Source organism: Talaromyces stipitatus, genomic scaffold (assembly GCF_000003125.1).
Source record: "Talaromyces stipitatus ATCC 10500 scf_1105507295511 genomic scaffold, whole genome shotgun sequence".
In the NCBI taxonomy this organism is placed as follows: domain Eukaryota; kingdom Fungi; phylum Ascomycota; class Eurotiomycetes; order Eurotiales; family Trichocomaceae; genus Talaromyces; species Talaromyces stipitatus.
This window is the reverse complement of record NW_002990119.1, coordinates 1,700,893-1,719,815: the sequence shown is the minus strand read 5'-3', so window position 1 is coordinate 1,719,815 and position 18,923 is coordinate 1,700,893. Positions and strand designations below refer to the sequence as shown.

Here is an 18,923-nt window from a genome sequence, read left to right as displayed (position 1 = left end):
AACAGGATGTTGATTGTTACAATTTCCTACTTCAGATTCCAATTTATGCAATGGACAGATCAGATTTAATAGATGCAAATGATATAAATCATTCTGGAGAAAAGACCAAAGCAGCGAACTACCTAGTTGCCTAAAGTACAGCATCGTCACTCCTGTTCAAGGAACGTTTTGACCACGCTTGCGGTTGCCTCTAGATCCTCAAGGACGTGCCAATGGCCCACGCCATCCAGAACCTCCAGTCTTCCATTGGGCAGACGATATAGATATTTCTCCGCTAGCTGCAGCGGTGAGATGGCATCGTCACGCCCTGCCACTACCAATGTCGGCATCCGCAGTGCCTCGACAGAGATTACTGTTTCTGGCGACTTGGCAAGCGCAATGCACCCTTTCGCATAACCCTCCGGATGTGTAGAGACAAGGAACTGCCGTACCGCAGAAAATGCCAGAGGTCGAGTCGCTTTAGTCAATGCTGATGTAGCTCCTGTAGCCACCAACTGAGCTACGCCGGAGGCTTCCATGCCTTGTTCTCGGACAAGAGCAGCGCGTTGTTTGAACATATTCACTGCTAGCTCCGGTAGTGGGGATCCACCTGGACCCAATAGCACGAGTTTGGAAATCATGGAAGGACGCATTTGGGCAAAGTACATGGCAATAAGCCCACCAAGTGACCAGCCAACAATTGTTGCCGAATCAATACTTTTAGCTGAAAGGAGCAATTCTAGATCCGCTGCGAATGTTTTCAAGGTTGCCGTATGTGATGCCCGAGTTGGAGTTAGACCATGTCCTTCAAGATCATACAATATGATACGGTGCCCGCTTTCTTCTAATCCTGCAGCTTGGATTAAGGGCAAGTAGTATTCAAGACTTGCTCCGAGACCGTGAATGAACACAATGGGATCTTTCTTAGTGTTTGCCGTCCCAAGTTCCCGGATATTGATGTAGTTTTTTGGACCAATTTGAGTCAAAGATGTACCTCCCCACGTTCGATCTAGGTTATATATCGGGATATTGGTCTTCTCGAGAGTCTTACTAAGTTGTGGATTCTTGGATGATGGCAGTGAAATCTGATTAGAGAGCTTGCCGAGTCCCGTAACGGCAATCTCGACTATAAAAATGGTAATGAAGGTTGTAACCCCTGTAGAGGTACGAGATCTCACCAATGTCTCCAGGCTGGAGGAACTGGGGCGGACGAAATCCTATCCCAACGCCGTGCGGAGTTCCCGTCGCAATAACATCGCCAGGTTGAAGCGTCATTACGCTAGACAGAACCTCAATAAGGCGAGGAATGCTTGCGACCAGATCGGCGGTTGTTCCATCTTGACGCTTTTCGCCATTGACAAATGTCTGAATGTGGAGCATTGGCAGCCGCTGGGACTGCTACGGGACCCTTTAGTTTTTCATGTCAGTAATCTCCCAAGAACTGGCGTAAAAGTATCATATACCATTGGACAGAAAGTGTCAGGAGACTTTCCAATGAAAAATTGATGGTGATCTCGCTGCTTCTCTCTGGCAGTCACGTCTAATAATCGAGGTGGTTAATACAAGTCATTCATTCAAGTAACCAAGCAGACTGACCGTTGATAATGGTATATCCCCAAACATGCTCCATTGCTTTATCCGCTTGAATATTGAATCCTGTCTTGCCAATAATGACTCCTACTTCTCCTTCATAGTCAATGCTTTGTGTAAATTTTGGATGCGGAAAGATCTCTTCATTGGCAGCAATAACACTCGTACTTCGCTTGGAGAAAACTACCGGTAACGGCACCATAAGATGTCAATATACAGCCATACTCTAGCATGAAATGAAGTAAGTAGTGGATAGTGTACCTTGACTTTCACCATTGTTTCTACTGTATCCACTGTCCCAGTATTCAGTAGCATGCTTCCGATAGTTGACGTCGATACACAGCACGTCCTGGTCTGGAAGAGGGGGCAGCACCTTGACGGAGCTCAGATTAACTGGAGAACCTTCGCCACGAACGACATCTTCCTCTCCCAGTTCGATTACTTCATACAGGTTTTGAAGTGGAGAGCATGAAGACATTGTCAACGGAGAAATTTCATTATTGTTGAAATCGAGATGACCAATTCGTGGTTTCCCAAACTCGTCCACATAAGAAACGTAGTTGAAATTATTCCTTTGCATGAACGCTGCAGAGGTTTGAGCACCCAATGATTGTGGAAGAGAATCAAGAGGTAAAATCTTGTGGATTTAGCCGTTTATCATGATCACATTGAGCTTTGAATGATCCTGCAGAATAGAGATGTCCTGTATCGGATCGCCATCGACCAGAATGCAGTCCGCGTAGTAGCCAGGCAATATCTTGCCCAGCTCATCTTCCTGCATGAAAAGCTTTGCAATACCTGCGGTTGCTGCAATAATCGACTCCATAGGGGTAAATCCGAGCAACCTAACAAAGTGCTCGAGATCTCGAGCATACGTCCCGTGTGGGCACCGAGCAAAGCCATAATCACCACCGGGAAGAATAGTGATACCTCGTCGACGCATCTCTCTCAGAGCCCTAATAGCGACCTCGAGCTCTTTCTTGTATCCCACTTTCTCTGCCTGCTCTAATGTGTATCCATAAGGCTTAGCCTCGTGGACAGTGGTGTACAGCCAATTGATAGCAGGCGCAACAACATGCTTACGCTTCGCTTTCTCCAACATGTCCATTCCTTCATCGTCGATATAGGAGGCATGGTAGATAACATCTACGCCATGTCTCGCACATTGAATAACAGCGTCCCGGGCACGAGCGTGAGAGCAAACTCGCAGCCCGAGACGATGTGCTTCGTCAACACAAGCTGCCGTCTCTTCGTCCTCAGAAAAGCTCTCCTCAGCAGATCGTGATTCCATTATAGCTTCACCGGACATACTCAGCTTGATTTGATCAATGCCTAGCTTTCCATGGTGTCGAATCATCTCGCACATTTCCAACGAGATGACCTGCTTTCCATTTGAGAAGAACCGGTGAATAGGTTTTGGGGATAAATAAGAAGATCGAGACCGTGATAAGACCGGCGATTATGAGGGTGCTCCATTCTGACCAGCGCCAACTAACCAAGGAACTCTGACCGATGAAGGCGCCAACCATTGGTACCAGAAATGGGCCGAGAAAAGACAACGAGCAACAAACCGGAAACGCATATGTTCTGTCGAGTAAATGAAATATGTCGGACATGCTGCCACCGAACGTTGTAAGCGGTGTACATCCGAAAAGTCCAGCGAGAAAACGGAAGGCAGATTGGGCTCCAATATTCGCGGCCAGTCCACTTGCCATGATGAATATCATGAACAACGAAAGAGTCACCAAGTAGACTGGATTTCGGCCAACAGTTTCGAAGAACGGCGCAGCAACTAGTGACCCAAACGCAAAGGCGATCAGATAGAGAGCGATAGTCAATGACTCAGTCACATCGCTGACATGGAATTCTTCTTGAGCTTGTTTGATCACCATGGAGTCTATTGATGAAGCCCAGCCGACGAGAAAGCCTGTCATGCCGACGATGCCCAGTGTCCTCCATTTGTACGCCAGCGACCAATTTTTGGGATTCAGCTGATCATTTTCACTGTCAAATCCAACGACAAAGATCTCCGATTTCCCATTCCCAGGGAGAGAACCAGTGCAGACCACTTCAACACCAGGGACGTGGGCTCTCTGATCGTTTTGCAGAGTCACTAGTGAGGCCAAATTTGATTCGCCATTCTCTAAACTTTCAAACGGTCTTCCAGCGGCTCGTAACGGCCCGTTAGCAATCTGCGATTGCGGAGGTGAATCGCCGGCGGGATTCTGCTTTGGGGGATAGAACTGGATGTTCTTCTCAAGCTCGTGCCTAAGCTGTCGATAGCGAAGAATTGACAACATTCTCGGGGTCGAAAAAACCTAGGGGTATTGTCAAACCTTAAAACAAAGACAATTAGAGGAAACAAGGGAATGTTTGATTACCGACTAACACGCAACAAAGGGTGGAAAGATAGCGTGGCTTAGGGTTTTAAAGTATGAGCCATATCCGCTCAATCCGCTCAATCCGCTCAATCCGCTCAATCCGCTCAATCCGTAACCTCCGCACAGCTTCCGCCTCTGAAGTAACTATCATAGCAGTGCCGCCATGATAACCGCACCATTTGTGGTCTGCGAAGAAATGTTTTATTATTCTTTCAAGATATGGATTACCTATTTAGGGGAGGGAAGTCGAACTATTGGTAATAGTCTAAGGGCTCAAACATCCAAGGCCATTAATAACTAAAACACGAAAACCGACTAAACAGCAGAGACGATCTCCAGGGCTTTCTCATTCCTTGTCTCCAGATATGCCCTCTCCTCACCAGAATTATTTAAAACTTCGTCAACACCATCGCTCTCGGGAATAAATGGGCCGTCCTCATCCACCCCATTTACAGGGAAACAGAGATTCAGCGCCCAAAAGACAAGAAAACTAATAGCTAAGCCCACGAGAAATGTTAGATTGTATAATCTTAGCCACCCAGTCCACTTTCCGGCCCACGAGTTGACGTTTGCTGCGAGGCCGGCTACAATCAACGCCGTTAGTATCCGCGACAAGGACGTTGGAAAAGGAGAATCGCAGAGGGTAAATAACATACGAAGCAGCGGCCACATCCCCATTGTGAAAGCAACAAAACTGCGCCAGTTCACACCAGACCGGAACCAGTATATCGAACTACTGTCGCCGCGATAGAGGTCAGAAAGTTTCAGTCTGTGGCGGCGGATGATGTGGTAATCGGCTAGCATGAGGCCTCTATATCCGCATCAAAGTCAGCGGGTGATACATCAATTTGGATGTGGATAGGGACTCTACGTTGCAGGCGCCATGAAGACACCAAAACCACTGAGGACAACGAGGAATTTATCTGCGGTGGACAGGAGTTGCCACGGTCTGTTTGTAAAGTAGAAGGTCAGTAAATTTTAGTGTCAAACCTGGGTATGTTAATGGACCCTTACTGGACAGCGATTCCGATGATAGCCATGATATAGCTTCCACGTCGGATATTGATATATTTCGGCCACAGACCGGCCATGTCCATTCCACAGCTAACACTGTTGAGGATCACACTGATCTATGGCATCGTTAGCTTGACTACGGCTCTGGCGACAACGATGAGATGACAAACCGAATACTGCGAGGCAACCATTCCCAGACTAGCAAAGAAGACCCCAGCACGCACTCTCGGACTAGAGTGGTAATATTCTTGGATATCCGCAAGGAGATAAACGGGATTCCACTGGATTTCCCCACCCATGACCTTGCTCGACGCGCTAGTCACAATAATCCCCATACTCGCAGTGATAGCGATTGTAGCCGGGCAAGCGACAAGCTGTGAAAGGGTTGGCGCATACCGACGCTTCGAGTAACGAACCCAGTCAGATTGACCGAGAGTTCCTGAGCCCCAGGAGCCAAGGATCGCGGTGATGCCGAACATAAAGGCCCAGCCGGTGTTCGGGGTGGTTCCGGGTTCGTGGAAGAGGTCGCCAGCGCCATGGGCTTGTGAAACGGCCCTATATGTTTCGATCTGTTCAGGGTGGCTTTATTTATGAATAAGAAAGGGGCAAGGTTCAGCCTACCAAGATAGAATGCCGAAGCAGGAGCCGCAGAAGAGAATAAAGCAGGCGAAGAACGGGATCTGGAGCTTCTCTGGTCGGATCAGGACGGCAGGGATGAAGCCACACATCCAGATGACAAGCCCAATGAAGTCATTTGTCTGAAGGTGTGAGCTTGCCGAAAAGAAGTTCTTCATGTGAACAAATCCTGTGATTGTCAGAATTCACTTTCAAATCTTGGGATGAATGAGGGTGTACCAGGAATGATAGCACCAATCATAACTCGCATTGCTTGGCCTCCCCAGAAAGCTTGCATACCAAACCACATGCAAGATACAAAGATTCGAAGGATAACGGGGACTTCCATCACGTCAGTTAGGTATCGCCATGTCTCCACGACTACGTACAGTAGGAACCCCTCATTCCCCAGGAGAAGCGACTAGAGACTGTGAAGCCAATGTGATGTACTTCGCCCATCCATCCACATGCTACAGCAAGTAAGCCAGAGAGAAATCCTCCGATGATCTATGTCGTCCCCATTAGTCCGCCCTAAACACTAGGACAATGAGGTACTCACAACAACCCCGATGGCCTGCTGCGGACTAAGTCCGAAGGAAAGCAGCGTGCTCCCCGTCGACCAAGCTGAGATACAAGACCCAGATACGGTCCAATACCCTGTTTTGCCACTCTGTCAACCAAACGAAAATCCAAAGAAAGGATCCATTACCTACCAAAGTAGGACCAAACGCCATAAGTCCTACGCTCCGATGGAATGGGAATTAAATCACGATTACACCATGTTGTATTCTCGTATTCCGCGTCCTCATCGACCGGACTGAAGCAAATCAAAGTATGATCAGAACCCCTTTTATTCTTCCGGCCTATAGACCACAGTAACAACGGCGATACGAACCATTCAAGCCGGCGTTTAATCTCAGGCCATGACCAAGAATACATCGTGGTCTTGGATACAATAAAGGAGGAAACGAACTGAGATAGACCAGCGATATGTATACAGGAAAAGTCTTAGCAAGGTGATTGACACGCCATAATAAAGACCGAGGAACGCATCAAGCCCCAAGTGATTGTTTTAGAGCTTCTCCGCTTGTCGTGATATTCGCTGTTGGCAGATCTTTACCCTATATAACAAGTGGTTATACAAGGCTACAGAGATAACCAACCTTAATCGGCATGTAGTTGCAGCAAATGAGGGGATTCATAGACTAAAAATGTCGGCCTTGCCTTGGTAATTTGTCTTGACTGGTTGATAACAAGAGTAAGTAGCGGCTCAGCCGAACAATAAGTGACTGATTTTGGAGCAAGTGTCGGAGAGGACGAACTAGATAGGAAATTAATTCGTCCAGGTCTCTTGGTTTAACGAGAAGCAGAAATAACACTTACTATCGCGAAATTCTCTTCTCCACCAAGACATTTACTCTGAATACAGGTGCTGCCATCCCCACTATCGGGCTGGGAACTTGGCAGTCAAAAGAAAACGCCACACGTGACGCAGTGAAACATGCCCTGCAGCATGGATACCGACACATCGATACTGCGCTGAACTACGGAAATGAGAGAGAAGTTGGAGATGGCATCAGGGCCCCAGGAGTGCCTAGAGAGGAGACATGGGTAACCACTAAGTTGGATAACCATTGGCATCACCGTGTGAAGCAAGGGTTCCGGACAAGTTTGGATAATTTAGGTCTGGATTATATATATTTATATCTGATTCATTTCCCATGCTCGACTGATCCGGAAGATCGGAGCAAGCACCTCTCTGATTGGGATTTTGTCAAGACGTTGTAGGTCTTTACATTGTTCTCCAAGGGCAAAGTAACAACCGATAGGCTATAGGCAAGAAATGCAGAGGCTCCTCGAAACAGGAAAGGTAAAAAATATCGGCGTGTCGAACTTCCAGATAAGCCATCTCAGAATGCTTCTCAATCATCCATCATGCAAGGATGTTCCGGCTGTCAATCAAATTGAAGTACGACTCTCCTGAAACATCTATATATCACAGTTATAGTTGACGATAATGCCAGTACAAGGTTCTCCACAACTTGATCCACAACAAAAGATATGCACCCGAGATAAAACAGTGTCGAAACTTGCAGAAATTGTGGATTCACAAGCTATTGTCCACATGTACGTGGCACACCAGCAAGTGGGAAGTCGATCCTCTCACTTCTGTTGAGGGATTATTATCGCCGGCAAGGAAGGTCGGTTTTTTGGCTTGGATTGTGGAAACAGAATCTTGATGACCTGGGTAATGGGGATCCTTGGAAGAATTTCGCCCAGATTCTTAGACGCAGGTACCCAAAAGTACAAAAGGACAAGGAATTTTTTGCTAATGATAATGTGATTATTCTGGACGAAGCACAAGGTTCATATGAAGATGATGAATTATGGAACCAAATCATCAAAGATATCCGGGGTAAAATCAGACACGAGATAAAGCTTTGTCTTTTTGCCTCATATGGTAGTCCATCAACGGGCTTACCATATAACATGCGGAATTACATCAGGCCTGTGGACTTTGCTCCCGAGCAATGCATCTCATTAACTCCATCAGTCGAACAAGGGTCACCACCAATAGGTCTGTTCTACAGTCAGAGACGAGTTTGAAATAGTTGTGACGAAACTATGTTCTTATGATTCTGTTGAAAAGTATACCATTGACGGTGACGCTCGCGACTATATATACAATTTCACAAATGGACATCCCGGGGCTGTGGGCTCAATAGTATACTATCTTTCAAGGTATGTAATTGCTTGTGGCCATTTATATCTTCAGAATCTTATAAGTTCAGCGCAACTAACTTGAATTTTCAGGTATATCGCTCTCAGGTGAAACATGGAGTTTTTGCTATAATAACAGAAGATTCAGTGATTTAAGCCTTGACAGATGACAACAGAGTCTTTAATGATCTTCAGGGATCCATTGTCTCTCAATACTTTCCTTTTCGAGAACAACTTATACCGGAAGCTAGACGCACGTTGATCACAATACTAGAAGATGGATACATTCTATTTGATGAATCATCTAATGGTATCAGATGTTGTTATGAAAATGGCTGGATTCACAGAGCAGTCTGGAATGACTCAGCGCAGCAGAGTAGTGTTGGTGTTTTATCATCACACTTACATGAAAAGCAATCTTCTTTAAAATATAGCTTTTACTGTCCTATACTGATATATTTAGGTATGTTGAGCATCTGGTTGGCAAAACCCCATCACTTTTTCCAGACGAGGCATTTCCTACGATTCAAAGCTTGTGTATAGAGGTCCTCAAGCACTTCTCTCCGAAGAGACTCAGGCATTCTGTTGGAAGGTAAAATGTCGACTGCAGCAACAATTCGACCCGTGGAAGCACAATATCAAGATGAATTTTACAAGGCTTTCAGTGTTGTAGTAGATCAAGGTGTGTCAATGAGCATTGCAATCGATTTAAAGAGGGTGGTCGCTTTTACCCATGGATTGAAGCTGGCATGCTTAAGGAGTGGATATACTGTGCCACATCTTGGCCAACTAGTGGAATGAAGTCTCATTCTATACTTAGTTTTACATCCTCGATGCTGCCAAACTGCTGACATTATAGCAGTACATTCAGATACAAAACTATGGGGCGCTGTCTTCGATAATGATTATTCTCAATTGACGCTGTTAGGGCATAGGAATGACCTTTTGATAAACTCTTGTGTCTTAGTAGATTGAGATTCAGTGAAATGTTTAGGCTTTTATGTTTAGTATTCTTTCTTCTTTCCACTTTTTTCAGTCACACAGCTTAACTATGCATTCCTTTTTCTGTCGCTACATCAGCCTGGGTAGCAATCATAGAGGTAATATGATATGTATGATTATTGTTGAAATTGAACATGGTAGAATGAAAAATGATTCCATCACTAACACAGACTGCAACATCTATCCCGTGCGCCTTTTGGTACTGTAACTTCCACCCTCTATGAGTATTTTTGTTGAAGGCCCTCCCTTTTTCTAACAACACATGTTGGCTGCTCCACCTAAGGATTGTACTTCCCACATTATCTGATCTTTGGAACACCTACAAGCCATGGGTATATCTCTAGAAACTGATCTTAAGTTCCTGCGAATCCAGTCTGACTTTTCAAGAGTGCAGTGTCGAATTGTGGGAATTCATCTTTAATTCTCAAAAACACCATGTCAATTTTTAGGAACACAAAAACTATTCGCAGAACCGGCTCTGTCCATTAAAATCAGCCACTCCTTCTGGTAAGATCATAGAAGACTGTTGCGGAATAATTCCCAAGTATCACACACATTGTATATAAACATCTGTGGAAAATTAGCCTACTATCATGAAGCACAAGATGCTAATGAATGGTGCTGGAAAAGAGCCAAACAAAGTTGCTTTAGGATTTCATCAGCATTTGTCTCGTAGACTCTGATAAGATAGACTTTTGATGGTGCTCAGTTCCACTCAGTTCTACTCAGCGAGCAGAAGTGGTGAAGAGGTTATCACTTAAATAGAAAGGGAAAGCCAAGCGGCGTCAAAGAAAATCCGGTACGTAGGTACTGATGCTAACATATCATCTGGTTGTCTAGCTCCATCCCCAAGATCCCTCATGAGTTCACCCGGATGGTTTCTCACATCTCCAGCCGCAAAATCTAAAACTAAACTTGCAATGTAGCCCTAACTTTCTTGCATACTGCAACTACAAATCCATCCATTGCACCGCATACTCCTGCCTCGGAGGTTAAGGTGACTCACCTATTAATGGTCACGCAAACCTCGTGGAGGAACCTGTCGTCTTGAAACTCAGCGAGTCCAAGAGTAAGACGCCCGTTCAAATCCTGTACGCCTCTTTCATACACCATTTCATCAATCGGGTCATATGTATGCTAACAAATAGACAGATTGAAATGGGGGCTCCAGCGCGGCGTCAGCGTTATTCCCAAGAGCGTTACTCCCTGTCGCGTTGACTAACTTCGACCTGGATGGAGCCTGACAGATAAAGAGTCTACTGAGCTTAGTGCCGTCAAGACTAGGTCCAAGGTTGTTGGGGATGGATGGATGCCCATTCGTGTTTTTTCAGGAGATGATGAGTAGATTGATAACGAAGTAAAAATGCCACATGTGAGCTTTCACTCAAAATTCAACCTTGTCCTAACTATCTTGTTAAGTACCTGTGACACTCAATGAATCCCATGCAGAGTATAGTTCCGAAACGATAGACATACAAATCTAGTAAGTCGCATTCAATCTCATCGAAATATAATCACTGCTCGTAATAGCCTCATACTTCTTCGGTCGATCCGGCCCATGACAGTTTGGGAGACACTCAATCAACCTATCCCTATCTGGACTGATAAAGTACGGAATCGAGTATCTCGCTTTTGTCATGCGCCCCTTACTTTCTCCTTCATTGTCTACAAGGGGCGGCGCACGCACCCGATGTAGTGTGGATTTGAGCTCGTCGTTGCTCCAGCGCATCAGCAAATCCCCAATATTCACCACCGCGGTACCTGGAATATGAGGAGCGGGAATGAATTTCCCTTTGTCGTGGATGTCTTCTACTTCTAGGCCGCCCACTTCATCCTGGAAGAGAATCGTCATCGTCCCAAAATCTGAATGAGCCGCAATTCGCTCGGCTTTTCCTTGCCTGAGTAACTCCTCTTCAACGGGAGGATAATGCAGCAGCCGGCACTGATTGGTATGATTCTTGTGGTAGTCCAAGAGAAAGTTTTCTTCCAGTCCCATACCAATTGCAATTAGCCTTAGCATAAGCGTCTCAAGCCCCGAGCATATCTGAAAGAAGTTGTTGAAGAACCCTCTGAAACCAGGGAGGATTTCCTCTGGGACCCAAATATTGCGCAAAGTATCGTCAGACTCGCTGCCAATCTCGAAAGATTCCTTGACGTCGGGAACCTTGCGTTTTTCAGCAATTCCATCCTTATCGAAGACCATCTGCACAACTTTCTCGCGACCAATGCCCGAGTAACCGCGATGGTACCAGCCTTCTGGAGGGTGTGGTGCTTTCTCTTTGTCAGCTTGAGGGAGTGCGAAGAACTTGGAACTCTGTAAAAGATTTTTATCAGCTTTTCAGTGCCTGTAAATATGTACTGCTCTGGTAATTGTCACCCATCCAAAAGCTTCATTTATGAGTTCCTGTGGCACGCCGTGATTCTTGATGTACGCGAAACCGACGTGCTTGAAGGCTTGGTAGACATCATGGGCAACTTTGGCAACATCCTCAGGGCTGCCTGTATGGGCAAGCTCTAGATCAATGATCGGAATCCTAGCAGCTTCTGCAATGGTACCCATGACGATAGTTCTGGTCTGTAAATTGATTCAGGTCAGCTTCGTCTTGATGTTTGTGTCGGATAGTGTCACGGGGATTTTAATGTCGACCGAGCGCCAGCTAAGTATTGGTCACGTTGGAATCTCTCCGCTCAGTTGTGCAATTAAGATGTTAGAACAGTCTCACTTCAAATGCTTATTTTCGCTAACTATATCCTACCATACCAGTTCATCTAGTATGTGGGCAGCTCTTTGTCCGTCTATTCAGTTACCTAGGTAGTCCCGACGTAAGATGATACGCATTCAACGTTAATTGGTAGTATATTACACTCGGTTCAGGTAGAGAGCGGACTACATGATGGATACTCTATCGAGTAATATCGGAGTGCCCGATGGCTTATACTGTATTGGTAATTTCCATCGGCGAACTTCCCGAATCCCGCAGTGGACGAGGGTATACCTCCAACTGATAACATATATTTTCCAAGACAAATGGCGCATACGATGGTGTGCAAGTCAAGAACCAGTTGGTCTCAATATGGACAGTCTGTTAGAACATAGATACCGCATCGGCGTTGATGTTGGTGGTACGTTCCGCCTAGAAATGCACATATGGTCAACAAAATTAATTAGGGCTACAACGCAGGAACAAACACCGATGCGGTGCTCATTGCCCTCGATTCTATGAACATTATTACGTCGCACAAATCACCCACAACCCCCGATGTCACGACCGGTATTACCAATGCTGTTCGTAGGGTTATAGATGCAGCAAATGTCTCTCTCTCCTCTATCAGCTGCGTCATTATTGGCACTACACACTTCGTTAATGCTATCGTACAGCGATCTGAATCGCTCCGTCGCGTGGCCGTTATAAGACTTTGTGGTGGACCAGAAGATGGCTTCGGGCGCGGTATTCCCCCTTTTATTGATTTCCCCCTGGATCTGCGCGCTTGCATTGAGTCTTCATCACACTACTTCTGTCATGGCGGGTATCAGATCTCAGGTGATGAGATTAGCGCGGTTGATGTAGAAGAAATATGTCGCATTGCCATCAAGATTATCGAGGATGGCATCGAGAACGTCGTCGTATCCGGCATGTATGCGCCTCTCAACCACAAACAAGAAGTCGCGGTCAGAGATACGCTATTGCAAACACTGAGAAAGCAGAACAAACCAGGTTTCAAGCCACGAATCACCATGTCCCACGAAATATCAGGTCTCGGCTTTCTCGCCCGTGAAAACGCAGCAATTCTAAACGCGACGTTACGCCCGCTTGCAGAGAAGACAATCTATGGCTTTAGAAGAGCGATGCAAGAAATCTTCCAAGGGAGTCCATACACACTCTACCTGACACAGAACGACGGCAGTGTCCTGAGTGCAGAGGAGGCCATTGGTCGACCGATCCGGACGTTTAACTCCGGTCCAACAAATTCCATCCGAGGAGGTGAATTCCTCTGGCGTGCTGCTGGGAAGGCTAACGGGAAAGAACAGCAAAATCGTACCGATCCGCTTGTTGTCATAGATATTGGAGGCACTACATCAGATAGTGGACTCCTATTATCCAACGGCCTTCCTCAAATGAGTTCCATCGCGGGCCTGGTTGGTGGCGTCCTTACGAACTTTGCGCTTCCGGCTGTGGAGAGTATTGGGCTAGGTGGAGGAAGTATTGTTCGAGAAACAGATGGCGAGTTAACTATTGGACCCGATAGTGTTGCATTGGAGCTCCTGCAAAAGGCAAAGCTCTTTGGTGGGGAGTACTTAACATCAACGGATATCGTTGCTGCATCCAATATCTACACACCAACAGAACATAACCCCTTTCGCGGAATGGGAGATCCATCTCGACTGAGAAGTATTACACAAGATACCGTTTCACGAGCGGAAGAAGTGATGCGGCAAATGATCGCGGACCTGGTAGACAGAACCAAAACCCAGAAAGGAGATGTCGATGTCTTGATTGTCGGTGGAGGGGCTTCGATCATCAAAACGGATAAGCCACTGGCAGGAGTGCGCAGCTTGAGGACTGTTAAAGGCGCGGCGGTTGCGAACGCTGTTGGAGCTGCGATCTCACGGGTATCTGGTATCATTGATACTGTAGTAGATACGTCGAATCAGACTATCAAGGAAGCTCAGAAAGCTGTGTCATGGGCAGCAGTAGAGAAGGCTGTGGCGAATGGTGCAAAGCCGGACACAGTTAACATTGCAGAAATAACCATGCTTCCTATTCAGTATGTAGAGGCGAAAGCTCGAATTGTCGTTCGCGCAGTGGGGGAATTGGCGATTGTGTCTCAAGGAGTGGTTGACGCTGACACACTGGATGTTGTTGAGGCAGAAGAGGATCTTTCAACCACGAAACCAACCAACTCTCCACGTCCTATATCGGTTGAAAAGCCTGTCGATTTTCAAACTTACCGTCCCGTAATCAAGGATGGCGAGTGGATCATCTCACCCACCGACCTCGACTTCATCTCCCAAGGTTGCAAAATTCTCGGTTGTGGTGGAGGCGGAGATCCGTACCAGGAGTACCTAAAGGTCAGCGCTATAGTACGAGGCAATCCCGGCACAGTCAAGGTTATCTCACCTTCCTATCTCCCAGAAGATGCCCTAGTGGGTTGGACAGGATGCATGGGCAGTCCAGAAGTGAGCATGGAGCGTCTAGAGAACGATGAATGCCATAAGGCACATGAAGAGCTTATGCGCGTGACCGGCAGTCTCGCCGTGTCCGGACTCGTGGCTCTAGAGATTGGCGGTGGTAATGGTGTCGTCAACCTCGGCGTCGCGGCACGATTAGGGGTTCCTTGCATCGATGCCGACTATATGGGTCGCGCTTATCCTACTGTCTGGCAGGTAACTCCGAATGTTTACGGTACGTCTCGTGGAGAGGCATTGGTACCCATGACAATTGCCAGTGGAGACGGATCCGTCGTGACGATGACGACGTCGAGGACAGATATGTTGGTAGATAAGATCCTGAGAGCTTCCTGCGTGGAGATGGGTTGTCGTGCAGGAAGCGCTGGGCCCCCGAAGACTTCGAAAACTGTCCGCGAACAAGCCATTACCAATAGCGTCTCTCTCGCATGGTGGATCGGACGAGCTATTGCTCTGGAAAAGACCATCGCCGATAGGGCGAAGCGAATCATAGATGAGTTGGGTGGGCCCGAGAGCGCAGCGATTCTAGGAGAAGGAAAAATCACCAATGTTGAACGTGTGCTCAAGACGGGACATACTTATGGTGTGCTGGAAGTAGAAGGAAAGCTGGAGGACGGTACAAAAGCACTCCTGAGAGTACCGTTCAAGAATGAGAATGCCTTTGTGGAGGCCGTTTTTTCCAACAGCGATTCCAAGATTCTAGCCTCAGTACCTGACCTAATTGCTGTTCTTGACGCTGAAACGGGAGCTGGGCTGGGCACGCCGGAGTACAAGTACGGGCTGAAGGTGATGATTATTGCTATTGCTGCCTCTCCGCGGTGGACAGATACACCTCGGGGTATGGCGTTAGGAGGCCCTGGGTCCATGGGATTCGAAGACATTGAATACGTGCCGATTGGGAAATATAGCAAACCTAGAAGCGTTATTGATGTTTTTGCTATATGAAAAAGCTGAATAGAATAGAAGAATATGCTACTTTACTGTTGGCTAAATAGCTCCACATAGACCTGACGTCTCGCTAGCATGACACATTCATAGACGACGACGACGGCGATAATATTAGAACCGAACAAATCCTTTGCCCTTGACGAACATCTGCTTCCAATTCCTCTGATTCTTGTCACCGGCCAACTCATAGAATAAGTCGGCATGTGCAGGTCCATCAATACTATTTCCAACAGGTCCACCTCCACTCAGACGTTCATCCACGTAGTAGAAACTATTTACCACAGTTAGATTCTTTTTTGTTGTCTAAATGAAGCATGGAGGAATACTCACGTATACCCCTTCTCCAAATACGCAGCAGCAGCGGCCTTGATCAAATGCGCAGTTGCAGACTTCCCAGCACCCAGGCCCGATAATCCAGGAATGATAATCTCATCCAATGCATTTCCAGTGAAAATGAAAGATTTAGGGACGGAAGTTGGAATCTTCTCGAAACCGTTCACTGCCTCGTGGGCAGCGGCAAAGACGCTGGTCATGTTTACGTTCAGGCTTTGCTGGAAGTTTTCGGGGGTTATTGAGAAGGGTTCCTTGGCTGGGATCATTGAATACGCTATCTGAAGTCAGAGATCTGAATCAAATATACAATTCCTCCCTCTTTCAAGAATCATAAGGGGATTAAAAAGGGAGACACGAACCATTATAAACCACGACACTCGGCACACCCAACGACGCAACAACCGACTCAAACAGGGTCTTGACATTCGCAGGATCCGAAAAGTCAACTTTAAAGTAATGCAACCCGTCCTGTCCTTGGCCCGTGTTTGATGAACGACTTGCAAGAGCCACTTCGTAACCGTTTGCGGCGAATTTGTGGCCTACGGCTTGGCCGACTCTGGCTCCTGCGCCGAGGATGAGGGCTATCGGCGACGACATTGTTCAAAATGTTAAATGGAGGGAACAATAATGCTGTATGTATTCGAGAGTGAAGCTTGAAACTCTTTACAAGATTGATGGTATTTTTAAAGACCTCCTGTGAAGGAGTTCCATCAAGACTTATATACTCCTTCATGATCATTCCAAAAACTCAATTGGATACGCTGATAAATACGGCTGCTCATCAATTGCCCCGTTCAACCTCTGTAATGATACTAACATCACACTGAAGAAGATGCAAAAACTTAGGGCTCATTTGTCAGACGTCCCCTTCACCAGAGACTATTGCCGCGATTCGCTTTGCATTGACTTTTACTTCATAACCACAGTATCAAAAATACCTTCCTAAACAAGTAATAATTCCTCAATTCGGGGTTTGACTTGTTTGCATCGCACCGAACCCTGGAAATCTTTGTTAAAGCAGCGACATATTTCCAATGCTTAGATTATCTGGCAGGATGACCAATCCTGTTTTTATGTCTCCGAAGGATTGTGAGAATGTTTTTAGGTTGATGATTTAAAATCATCAATAATTACAGTATGTAGTTGGTGCTTCTCTTAAACTACTATGTAGTCTAGGTCGGTTTTTAATAGTCTCCACTCATGATATTGAAGCAGCGCGCGCGATAAGATAAGAAAAAACAACGAACTGTTCAATCCAAGAGTATGATACCTTCAAGCAACAAATCTCTTCATGGTGAGTCCATAGACTATGATTACAATAAACATGTTCAACAGATCCAAAACAAAAGTCATGATGAATGACATAATCTGAGTAAGCATCGCACCGCCACATGAGGCTGAAACATTCCGAGCTCTGCCGGTCCGAGCTTCCCATCTGATCTTCACAAATTTGTTTCTTCTTTCGCTTCTATTCAGAAAATTCAATGATACAAATGACGATCCGGAGATCATGCCTAGTACTAACACAACCAGCTCCAACAGCAAAATAAGTCTCTCAAACTGGTTGAGACCGAAAAAATCGCGCCAGAAGCTACGCAAACGAGGGGCCGAAGCAGGAGCTCTTACATCGGCTAGTTCGACTACCTTGGCCAGTATCAAGACCACCACAACGCAATGCTCATACTATAACGGGAGTATTGTTAAAAACGACGATGTCCCACCGTTACCACCAATTGCGCCATTACAGGCCCATCGCGCCAAATATCGGGCCCGTAATGCCGGTCTTGATACGCAATTGGGTGAGAATATAGATTATACGACTTTGTTGCATTCGATGAGTGTGCAGGAAGGGTTCGAGTCTGATGAACCACTCAATTATGTCTCCGAGGATAGGCCACGAGGTGAACCTGGAGTTGCCAGTTTGCCATCCCCGATATGGTGCTATATTGCGGACTCACTCGATCCCAAGACGGCGGTTTGTCTGGCGTTGGCGAGTAAAACATTATACTCCAAACTGGGTCCGCGGCGATATCTGAACGCACTTAACAACGTGCCGGAGAACAGACAACACAAATTGGAGTTCTTGGTATTTCTGGACCGATACCTGCCGTACCATCTGCTCTGTATCCCCTGCGCACAATACCATCGACGTATCCGCATGGGACAAGAGAAACTTGCACCGACCCACACACAGGTACTGAACCCAGTATTTGACTGTCCCAACGAGCGCAATGCGCTCAACCCACCATCTCGGCATCGCATTGCCCACGGCCGAAGTATCCCCTTCACATTCGTACAATTAGCCACACGCGCACACCGTTACGGATCCCTTCGGTACGGCATCAAGGCCGAAAACCTGGGCCGAAGATGGAAGTACTCTGAACCAGGAGGTGGGGGGACATGGAGTATCTCGACCCGCTACCACATCCATGAAAACCGACTCTTAATGCGGGTAGTGAGTCAATGTTTCGCGCCCCCCGGACTACCACCCTCGGGGAAACGACTCTTACTCTATAGTCGTGACGACTACTGGCCCTTTTTCTCTGTATGTCCCCACTGGCGGGACGGAGAGTTAATGGACGTCTGTAAATGTGCACTCGACCACATCCCCGTCCCACGCAACACAGCCGGTCTTCAGGGAATAGAGCACAAATTCAAAGACGCAATCCACGGTCGCGGAAAATTTGATCCGTACGCTATACCGAGTCAATGCGGGAAATGTCAGCCTATGAGACGGTGTCCGCGGTGTCCGACGGAGTATCTGATTGAAGTCAAAATTACAGAGGATAATGAAACTGATCCTTCTTCGTCGTCGGCGGGTGGTAGTGTTAGTGGTGTTGCTAGGAAGCAGGTTAGATTCAGACATGCTATTGTCGTCACGCGCTGGAGTGATTTGGGCGATGGCTCGACGCCGGCTTCGTCGGCTGAATGGGCGGCTTGTAATGATATTGGTAGTACCGAAGGGGAAGAATATGATTCTTTCAAACGTCTTGGTCGACGCGGAATATGTGGGATATTTGAGTCGGCGTTTACGCATGATACTATTCCTGGAAGGAGGATCATTTCTATGAATCCGGATAATAAGACCGGTGGGGAGAAGAGGAATGATTGGTATTAATTTTACGCAACGAATAAGATTACGACAGATAGAA

General features: G+C 46.6%; 7 protein-coding genes across 8 annotated transcripts; 3 read left to right on the top strand and 4 right to left on the bottom strand.

The window, feature by feature from the left end:
* Nucleotides 1-146: 146 nt before the first annotated feature.
* Nucleotides 147-3,869, bottom strand: TSTA_103440 (4-hydroxyphenylacetate degradation bifunctional isomerase/decarboxylase, putative; the record flags this gene model as incomplete). The annotated part of the gene is made up of 7 exons (XM_002486314.1): nt 147-1,105; nt 1,158-1,374; nt 1,422-1,519; nt 1,576-1,752; nt 1,831-2,206; nt 2,237-2,950; nt 2,973-3,869. The coding sequence occupies 7 exons, from the start codon at nt 3,867-3,869 to the stop codon at nt 147-149; spliced, it is 3,438 nt and encodes a 1,145-aa protein (XP_002486359.1).
* Nucleotides 3,870-4,222: 353 nt separating this feature from the next.
* On the bottom strand, nt 4,223-6,518 carry TSTA_103430 (uracil permease, putative; the record flags this gene model as incomplete). Its single annotated transcript, XM_002486313.1, has 10 exons — nt 4,223-4,534; nt 4,607-4,761; nt 4,822-4,899; nt 4,965-5,080; nt 5,135-5,519; nt 5,586-5,769; nt 5,820-5,921; nt 5,969-6,086; nt 6,139-6,236; nt 6,293-6,518. 10 exons carry the CDS (start codon nt 6,516-6,518, stop codon nt 4,266-4,268), a joined length of 1,731 nt encoding a protein of 576 aa, XP_002486358.1. The 3' UTR covers nt 4,223-4,265.
* A 272-nt stretch (nt 6,519-6,790) lies between these two features.
* On the top strand, nt 6,791-8,456 carry TSTA_103420 (aldo-keto reductase, putative; the record flags this gene model as incomplete). Its single annotated transcript, XM_002486312.1, is given in 7 exon segments — nt 6,791-6,807; nt 6,926-7,363; nt 7,416-7,548; nt 7,604-7,780; nt 7,812-8,157; nt 8,171-8,321; nt 8,372-8,456. 7 exon segments carry the CDS (start codon nt 6,791-6,793, stop codon nt 8,454-8,456), a joined length of 1,347 nt encoding a protein of 448 aa, XP_002486357.1.
* A 2,192-nt stretch (nt 8,457-10,648) lies between these two features.
* On the bottom strand, nt 10,649-11,874 carry TSTA_103410 (gibberellin 20-oxidase, putative). Of its 2 annotated transcripts, XM_002486310.1 has the most exons (3): nt 11,680-11,874; nt 10,779-11,616; nt 10,649-10,724 (listed from the first exon to the last, which is right to left on the bottom strand). In XM_002486310.1, the coding sequence occupies exons 1-2, from the start codon at nt 11,860-11,862 to the stop codon at nt 10,783-10,785; spliced, it is 1,017 nt and encodes a 338-aa protein (XP_002486355.1). In that variant the 5' UTR covers nt 11,863-11,874; the 3' UTR covers nt 10,649-10,724; nt 10,779-10,782. The 2 variants fall into 2 exon arrangements, with proteins under 2 accessions (XP_002486355.1, XP_002486356.1); XM_002486311.1 differs by having other exon boundaries at nt 10,649-11,616.
* Nucleotides 11,875-12,376: 502 nt separating this feature from the next.
* Nucleotides 12,377-15,435, top strand: TSTA_103400 (uncharacterized protein; the record flags this gene model as incomplete). The annotated part of the gene is made up of 2 exons (XM_002486309.1): nt 12,377-12,425; nt 12,485-15,435. The coding sequence occupies 2 exons, from the start codon at nt 12,377-12,379 to the stop codon at nt 15,433-15,435; spliced, it is 3,000 nt and encodes a 999-aa protein (XP_002486354.1).
* A 114-nt stretch (nt 15,436-15,549) lies between these two features.
* Nucleotides 15,550-16,368, bottom strand: TSTA_103390 (short-chain dehydrogenase, putative; the record flags this gene model as incomplete). The annotated part of the gene is made up of 3 exons (XM_002486308.1): nt 15,550-15,709; nt 15,769-16,045; nt 16,131-16,368. The coding sequence occupies 3 exons, from the start codon at nt 16,366-16,368 to the stop codon at nt 15,550-15,552; spliced, it is 675 nt and encodes a 224-aa protein (XP_002486353.1).
* A 458-nt stretch (nt 16,369-16,826) lies between these two features.
* TSTA_103380 (uncharacterized protein) lies at nt 16,827-18,923 on the top strand (the record flags this gene model as incomplete). The annotated part of the gene is made up of 4 exons (XM_002486307.1): nt 16,827-16,876; nt 16,943-16,947; nt 17,032-17,065; nt 17,149-18,923. 4 exons carry the CDS (start codon nt 16,827-16,829, stop codon nt 18,887-18,889), a joined length of 1,830 nt encoding a protein of 609 aa, XP_002486352.1. The 3' UTR covers nt 18,890-18,923.